The sequence below is a fragment of the Fulmarus glacialis genome, unplaced genomic scaffold (genome assembly GCF_000690835.1).
Source record: "Fulmarus glacialis isolate BGI_N327 unplaced genomic scaffold, ASM69083v1 Scaffold19702, whole genome shotgun sequence".
Taxonomy (NCBI): Eukaryota; Metazoa; Chordata; class Aves; order Procellariiformes; family Procellariidae; genus Fulmarus; species Fulmarus glacialis.
The window spans coordinates 3804-13113 of record NW_009196130.1 but is presented as its reverse complement, the minus strand read 5'-3'; the positions used below and the strand labels follow the sequence as shown (position 1 = coordinate 13113).

The window sequence follows — 9310 nt, the reverse complement described above, 5'->3', positions numbered from 1 at the left end:
AAACTTATGGGTTGAGATAGAGGCAGTTTAATAAGTGAAGAAAAGAGGAAAAAAAAAACAGTGATGCAAAGGCAGCCACTCACCACCTCCCACAAGCAGACTGAGCTATGTCTCAGTCAGTCTCCGAGCTATGGCTACCTTCCCAGACCAACCACTCCCTCAGTTTTTATTGCTGAGCATGGCATTATATGTCATGGAATATCCCTTTGGCCAGCTGGGGTCAGGTCTCCTGGCTGTGCCCCCTCCCAAATTCTTGCCCACCCCCAGCGTACTTGCTGGGGGGGGGGGCAGCCTGGGAAAAAGAGAAGGCCTTGACTCTGTGGGTGCACTGCTCTGCATAGCCAAAACACTGGTGTCTTATCAACACTATTTTAGTCACAAATCCAAAACACAATATCTTACAGGCTGCTGTGAAGACAATTAACTCCCAACTCAGCCAGACCCAACACAAAAATTAATGAACAAATGCATTGCCTTAAGTTAACCATGAAGAAAATTGTCCTAGAAGGGGCATTTCTTTCTTAACATCAAGAGCTATTCTAAAACGGCTGCCCTTTTTATTCTAAATCTTTTGCCCCTTGGGTAAGTGCAAAACCATGCAGTCAAAAATATCTATACAACTTGACTTTCTGTGAATTTAATTCTGCCATTTCCAGCTGAGCAAAATTATCTTTACATCATGAAAACATATGCTTCCCCTTAATAAACATTTAAATACAGGCACTTCAAGTCTCTACCTTCACTTTTGCTTTGGTGCAGTAAAGGATTATCCATGCAAAATTATACAACCAAGCTTTCTGCTGTGAGTCAGCATGGTTCCGTTGTTTTTCATGGATCAGTTAACACACACCGGAGATTTTAGCCATTGTTGCCTATAATGGCTGATTTGCCTATTACAGGGAACTGAGAGCCATCTGTGTATATGCCATAAGGATACACCAGTGAAATGGAGACTATAAACTGACAGAACATGACCTATGACTGTAAGAGATTCAAAGACAAGATGTGATACCTTACCTTTGGAGCCTGTAGTACGTCAGACACACCTTGCTTAGGTCCTGCAAAACCAGGTTTTGGTGCAAGTGTTGTTGGCTTTTTGGGAGGCCTGGGTGGTGGATGAAGGGTTTGGTTTTCATATCTTCGCACCATATAGTATTGCTCTTCGCTGATCTCTTCCACTGTTGTCTTAGTCACAGGAGGTACAACTGTCTGGACGTCTCTGCTGAGCAAATGGACCGACATGTTTAAGCGATATACAGGAATCTCCCAGCTCTCCACTGGATTGTTGGTGCTACTGATCAGCAAGTAAGAGTCTGTGATTTCTTCTTCAAACTGCAGACCAGGCACGGCAGCCAAGACATCTTCCTCAACGGAAAGGTCCCTCACGGAGACTTTGACATTAAAAGGCAATCGAAATTCTTTGCAAATCTCAGAAAGCTGGTATTGTTTCTTGTCATGAATCACTTCCACAAAGCCACCTTCCATGTACATAGGAAGGAGCACTTTCTTATATGTATCACTTAGTATTTGTTCACAAGCTAAAACGTCTATGACTTTCTTTCTTCCCTCATACAGAACTTCACTAGTCTGGCATTGCTGAACTAGAAACTGGTCTCCAACTAAAACAGAAAAAAGCTCTTTATGAGGTGAGTCAAAGGCTTTAGTTGCTACAACGTGAAGCTGTTCCTTTTCACTTCTCGCTAGCTCTAAGTCATAGGCAGTTGGAAACTCCCGAGGTCTTCTCTTGAACTTCCCTTTGTAGCTCATAGGGATTAAAAAATGTCTTTTGGGGGAATCACTTCTGATCTCAGAGGCTAGGACTCTTGCTGCCTGGTACTTTTTGTAAATGACAATCTCGTTCCCTGTATGCAGTAAGTTATATGGGTTTTGGCTTCCTGAAGGCCCTTCCATTATCTCAGCAACCATAGGAAATTCCTTGCTTGTTCTCTCAAATACATCTTCCAAAGACAGTGGCTGAAGGAAAGAGCTAATATCATAACAGTCTGTTATATCCTTGACCTCAACATCTAGATCTGAGAGGATATGAACTATGTCCTTTCGAACTGAAAAGAAAAAGAAATACATTGATTTTTGTTTTCAAACTGACATTGGAATAAAATATACATGTTCTGTTGCCCAGATACTAAAAATACCTTCCCTGAGGTGTTCACCTCCATATGTTAACATGCGCAATTAATAGTGCCAGTCAAAGTCTAACTATTTTAATTTGAGATATATGTCTATCAGATAGGAGACCACACAAAGGAAAAGAGAAACAAGAGGAGATGAGAATAAGATGTCCAACTGAACAAAAGTTCACTTTAAGAAAAAGGAAAGGGAAAAAAATCTAGTTCACTATATTTCTCACAGCACCTCCAAGTTTAATTAGTTATTTATCTTATCAAACTCTTTTTCTTGAGTACAAGATGTATTTCTATCCTTTTGTTTCATAGTAACTTACGGTTTCTCCAAAGAAATGGGTGGAGGAACATTTTTAATGAATAAATAGCATTTGAACCCATTAACACATGTTGTTGCTGTGGCCAATCTGGGAGAAATGAGATATTTTGATATTTATAAGAATGATGAAAACATCTATAATTATTAGAAAATAACACAACTTTTTTAAAAAAGGCAAAACCTTTGTATAACAAAGTCTAAGTTTATTGTTAATGAATGAAGAAATATCTACTACAGTGGTCCTCTGTGGAACTCTTGCATCTTTTTCTGCGGCATCTGGTTTTATTCACTGTCAGAACCGAGCCATTGCATTTAATAGTCTGACAGGGAACAACTCCTCTTTTATCACAACTGAACTTGCAAAATTCTGGATGCAAAACTTCCAAGCACAAAGCTGACTATGCAATTAAGGCTTGTTTAAGAATTTTGCTCCAGATCAGTGACACCACAGATCACTGACCAGGGCAGTAAAATTTAACAAGCAAATAATATTTAATTACTCTCTTCAGTAAGACTTATTCTGCATAAACCTGCACACAAGGATACTATATCTTGGATTCACACTTCCTTGTAGCAGGTCATACCAATATTTTATACCTAAAATTCAGTATATCAGATGTATTTTATATGATAGAGTTTTATGACAGTGATTCAGGATCTATTTATTCCAACTCTCCTTTTGTCACATTGACGCCTTTAGGCGACGAGCATCCTAAGCACCACAAGGGAAAGTCAATGAAGGAGAAATGACTAGTGAAATTGAAAGTTTTCTATGAGTATTTGGGGGAGTTCCACATACATAATTTGTTCATTATTAAGAGTAAGAAGTATAGAAGATTCCTGCCCACAGCCTGTGAAAATGTAATCTGCTTTCCCTCTTATTAGGAATCTTTTTTATTGACTTGTGGATAGTATTTCTCATATTTTATCTTGTGTCTATTTATAGTTCTTCTAAAAACGGTGAAAATCCATTTTGCATGGTCCACAAGAAAGTAGTTAATCATGTACCATGAAGCCTACTTTTCAAGTTTGTATTAAATAGTTATTTAGGATATATTTAATGCTTCTTAAATGTTGAGCACACTATGAAACATAAATGGGCATGAAATAAAATCAACAAATACAACTCTGACTGGAATATCTGATTGGAAGACAAGTGGATACCAAACATTCCTGAATCTTCTGAAAGCTTTTTAGAAACATTAAATTCTTATTGATTCTGCACATATATCTAAGTGGGTATAGGAATACACCTAAGTGAATTCAGCTTCAGAAGATGGGCTAGATTCCTTAATCTAGCTAGAGTTGTAGAAAATGATGTATTTTATCTCATGAAGATATACTTCCTAAACTCACACATTAAATCACATAGCAAGCACAGTTGAATATCTCATGATAAGCATTTAATAACTGTAGTATATTGTGCTAACAGTCTCTGCCTGCTTTTATTTCTTTCTCTTTTACCCATTTACTTACATCATTCATCAGAGAAATCTCAATTGTGAAAAGATTTCCTGCTTAATATCCTCATGAATGACATATTTCTGTTAGGATTTCATTTTTATGGAGCTGTTCACTGGTCTGCTTCTAGTAAAGGAAACAAGCAGCAAAACTTTCTCAAAAGCTAAGCTCCTATCCTGCAAACTCTAACAGGATGGGTGTATTAACAAGCAGAATTGCAGCGAGTTTCTATCTACTGCCTGGGCTGTTCTCAAGCAAGGTCAAACATTTTAGCTTAAGCCGGTTTTTTGCTTAGGTAGGTATCTCAGTTCAGAGAGGGTACACTATGCACGCACCCAGGGGTCATTACTGCAACTTGGCTATTCAAGTCACCATAACTCAGGAGAATTTCACTGCATGCTTATACCCTTGCACACCTTCTAATTTTATTCCCATGATTAATTTCACTAACAGGTTTAAAGTAAGGCATAGATATAGACATTGGTAAGAACAGAACCCAGCAGTTTCAGTGTTTCAGTGGAACAACTAGAACAGTGACAATGTGCCATGGACAAAATAATTTTTTTTTTTTTACTAAAAACTCGTAACACAAATTACAGTTTTTAAAGATATTGGTTTTCTAATATCTTCCTCTTTCCTCAAACCTAGAGGTTCCAGAAATTGTCCATGAGTCTTTTCTGTTTATAATCTATTGATATGTATTTCTGCAATAGAGTAAAATAATATGGTTTCCCTTTCTGCAACATCCTCATTCTGAAAAATAAACGGTAGTTGAGTGTGTTACAACATGTATGTCTATATTCTTTTTCCACCTCCTAGCCATAGCCATAAATGATCAAGTGGCTTCTCCATGGCCAAAGTCTGAGACACAAAGAAAGAGAATCTGAGAACTGAACAGAATTCCGAAGCTCCACTTTTTCACTGTGCAATATATTTTCTTTGCAACGATGATTTGATTGTAGTGATCAATAAAATGACAACAGAATGAAATGCAAGGTAACTATCTGAATTAACAGCTGATAAAGGAATAAAAAAGGTGATATTATTTTTATCTTTCTTCATCTTGAAATTACAAATATGGGTCAGGAATTCTTGAGCAAACTGAATCCTTCCTGCCTATTTTAGCAAATTTTGTGTATTTAAGGGTACTTTGCTATACCGAGACGAACAAAACATTGACTTTGATTCCTACTTACATTTCATTACTGCCTGCACTTCATAGACAGGTGTGAGAATCAAACAGCCATCAAAATTCTCAGGAAGTGGATTAGAGGAGTCCCACATAGGTAAAGTATTGGAAAGTTTGACAATCCTGTTTCTGCACTTAGGGATTTTCCATTCTGCAATCTCTTTTAGGGTGTATATCTGGTCATCTTCACACTCGTAGAATTTTCCTTCTTGTGAAAGGGGCAAAGTAAAGGAATGAGACTGGTTATTTCTGACCACGCCACAGTTCACAGCCATTGTTCCATTGACCTCTTCCACTGAGTTGAAGGTGATCTGCTCGCCATGTTTGATAGTAAGGTTTGCCAATTTTATATCCTCAGGGCTGTAGAAACATGGATGGCCAAATCTTGTTGGCCCAATAGAAACTTTTCGTGTAATTTCTTCAATGCTGACATATGGAGTTTTATCTGCCACAACCTTATAAAGACCTAAGAACAGAAAACTTGCATTATAAAAAGGGAAATATATAAAGGAAACCATGTCAAATTTTAGACTGTGAATAGAATAAAAATGGGGAGCAAAGCACATCAAACAATTCATAGCTGATAGTTTGGTTGCTAGAAATGTGACTCTATAAAGATAACATCAACTACATGATACAAATCATAGGCGGCTGGAATTAGCCCTTTCTACTCTGCAGGTAATTTCTGATATCCAACATTTTTATGTCGATGGTAAAAAGAGAAAAAAAGTTCTTTTCTTTGCTACAGAAAAAAGAAAAATTATCTTAAATTCTTATTTGTCTTCTCAGGAAACCAACCTTTAAGAAAAAAAATGCAGACATGGTATGAGGAAGAACAACACTAATGTGATCAGTGAAATGCAGGATAAAATTTCTGGCTAAACATTGTACTATGTATTCTGCCACACACAGACTTGGGATTCCTAGACCAAGTATGTTTAAAGACACATCACAAATGAAAAAGTAGTGCCTACAGATAAGAATGAACAAAGGAAATTGATTTTAGCATATTTGATAGCCCAGACCACTAAATGGAGTAATTCAAAAGTTTGGGTGTTGCAGCACTGTGGCCATCACAAGGCAATTAAAGCGCTGAAGTACTGCAAGGCAGAAGCTGCATCTGAGCTTCCCTATCCCCTAGGGACATTATTATTTCATGTTAATCATGCCCCTTGGAGCTGTCTCATTAAGAGTCCACATCACCAGAAAAATATGCACATTTCTATATTTGCGTGTGTTTTTATAGAGGAAGATGAAGTGAATGGTTTAGAGGACAGAACAGTAGGGTTTAGCTGAACTGTGTGATTCAGCTGTCGTCTTCCCCAGGCACGGCACTGTGAATGCTGCCTCGTGGAATTACATTGCAGCTTCCCAGGACAGGCATCGACTAAGGCTCTCTTCCAAGTGAATATAAGTGAATGTAGAGGTTATTCCTAGGCCAGGTTTCCAAGCCAGGGGACCTACACAAGTTAACTGGTAGCTACAGCTACAGTGACGAAGTAGCTAAGAACCCTGGGAGATGCAGTGCCTTTTTTTCTTCCTTCCCCCAAAGCCAACTAGCAGAAACCCTATGGCCCCCGCTGTTCCACACTTTTGCCTCCTCTGGACCACACAAAGGGCATCATATCTTTGTGGTAAAGGAATTCTCCCACCTTGGCAGTCATTAAGCATGGGATGGGGACTCAAGGATTGCTGCTTGGCATCACTAGAGACTCTTTCATGGCAGCTCCATATCTCATGAGTGGTTTCTGCCATGTCTACAAAGGTTTAAGTGTCCCATCCACCTGCCCCCAGTTGTCTAGTGTGGGAACTGGGTCCACACTGGTTATGACTCCCTTCTCATGGGAACCAGAGTGTGAGAAAAGGGCAGGATGCCCCAGCAGATACCTGGGTCTCAGCAAGGTTGGATGCTGTCAGAATACAGTTCTTGTTGGAAGACACTTACTCCCTTCTCTAGACCTCCTCTGATAGTGGGATTGTTTAACAAATTAGATTGGGGGATTGCTTCAGTTAAAAATAACCTTCAAATTGCTTATTTTCTCCCACACTTTTTCCCTTACCGAGTTTCACCCACTGACCACAATCAACACAACTGAGGGGCCTGCATGGAAGGAGGGCTCCTTAAGATCGTATTCTTTAAAAAGGATATATCAAACCATTCCCTCCACCACAACAGCCATTTTTTTTGCCACAGAATTGGTGTGATTCACTTCATAGCTTTAGCACCCTTCTTGTTAAAGGAGATGTTATTATGATTCTGTCTGTTGAGTAGCTTTTAACTGAATTTATCACCAGATTGGGCATGTTTAGTTCTACGTGAGACCACTAGGATCTGTGGCAACTAACAGCTCTGAGGGCTTGTCAGCAGCCTAAACAGTAATAGCCTGTTTGAGCTACTGCAGAGATAGTCTCTAGTTGTGCCTATGTAACTGCTTTCTGCAATTCTGTGCCTTCACAGTTGTCTGTATGACAGTTAGTTTTTCCTGTGTGAAATTAGTACCCTTGTGCAAATACATCCTCTACATATATGCCCTCACTGCAGCACTTTGGGAAAGCCTTCAGGCCTTTTTCCAGGCTGCAAGGAAGCCACATCCATGAATGTAGCTGCACAAGTACAAAGTACAACTTCAACACACTTTTCTTTCTCACTGGTATTTTTAATGTTTCTTACAGTCGTTTTTAACACAATTATTAAGAAGCAAGTTAGCTACCCCAGTCCTAATCACTACTGGAGCTGTCCGTGCAGATCAAGACAAACTGGTTCATCAGCATTTAGAAAATATTGTAGTGACAAACTGAAATTGTGGAAAAGACAGCATCCCCCAGTGTTCCAGTGTCATGCTTTGCAAGCACAAGACGGGCATAATCTCCTGGCAGTGCTGGGAGAAAGCAAATAGGAATATTCTTCATTAAAAAATGTATTCAAAGTACATATGATGTATCCCAAAGGCAATAACTATGTTTACCCATCTGTGATACAGGAGCATGCACATTGCCCCTAGAAAACCTCCAGAATTGCATTAAAAAGCCTCCATAAACTATATTAAAAAACCATTCCCAGTTGAAAATATTTGGCAATGTACAGGTACGAGAAACATTCTTCTCCTCTCTGAGTTTGACAGTAGACTCAGGCTCTACTAATTTTGCTGGGACTACAGAGCTATTTGGAAGCCAGCTATTTCAGCAACGAACTGATGAGCATCCTGGGTTGGAAAGCAGGTTTCATATGGAAGCATAATTACCAGATCTCATACAAAACTAGACAACTGATTATCCCCTCAGGCCCAGGCAGACTGACTTTTTCAGGGTTGGGAGCAGAAAAATCTTCACCTTCCGTTCTGCTGGTTTTCTTAATTTTGGTAATAGAATGCTTGCATAGGCAACTAAAGAGCCATGTGGCCTTGCATACTTAGCTTCTGTATTGATGAGACCCGTGAAGTAAAGGCACCTAATAGCCACCTGTTTATGCTTATGAGTAGGTAAAGTTCCATATATTTCTCTTTCTATACAAAAGAGGTGAATATATAAAAAGTTATTTTGATATGATGGGCGAAAGCTGCTGTGGTTCCTATCTAACTGCCATAATCTGCCATGGTCTCTTCTCATAAATGCTCTCCTTGCTACAATATATATTAAAAAAAACCAAAACAACACAAAAACCAAACAACATTACCTGGAACCATTCAGAACCTTATTAAAATCATTATGAATCAAATTACAAAACCAAATGTTTTCCAACCCTAAGAAAGCAAGGAATTCTCCAGAGTAGGAGACATATGGTAAGCTTGAGATGCTAAAGTTTGGACATTTTGAGGTCAAACATAAATATTTTTGTACTTTTTCATAAATCATAAAATGACTTAATCAAATTCGCTTAGACTTTCCTAAGAGAGCTTGGTGAATTACTGGGGGAAAGACAGATGGAAATAGCAAACCTGGAAAAAAGTCCAGCTGGTTTGTCAATAGCTGGCATTATTGCTCTTATAGATCTACTTTCTAAATGTAATCTAGTCTACAACCAAAGTGCACTGATGCCCAACAGTTTTGGGGAAAATTACAGATAGAGACAAGAATAGCAACACATACATAGTAACTACAGGAACATATAACCATTGTCACACTGCATGAATCCTCTGCACCTAGTGGCATTTCACTAGGTGAAGTGCCTGCCTAGCCATAATATGATAATTAGTAAGCCCC

At 38.8% G+C, this 9310-nt stretch overlaps 1 protein-coding gene across 1 annotated transcript; it reads right to left on the bottom strand.

The window, feature by feature from the left end:
* Positions 1-1017: 1017 nt before the first annotated feature.
* THEMIS (thymocyte selection associated) lies at positions 1018-5576 on the bottom strand (the record flags this gene model as incomplete). Its single annotated transcript, XM_009572114.1, has 2 exons — positions 1018-2063; positions 5118-5576. Coding segments are annotated over 2 exons (1505 nt in total), but the record flags the coding sequence as incomplete, so codon positions are not given.
* Between the last annotated feature and the right edge of the window lie 3734 nt (positions 5577-9310).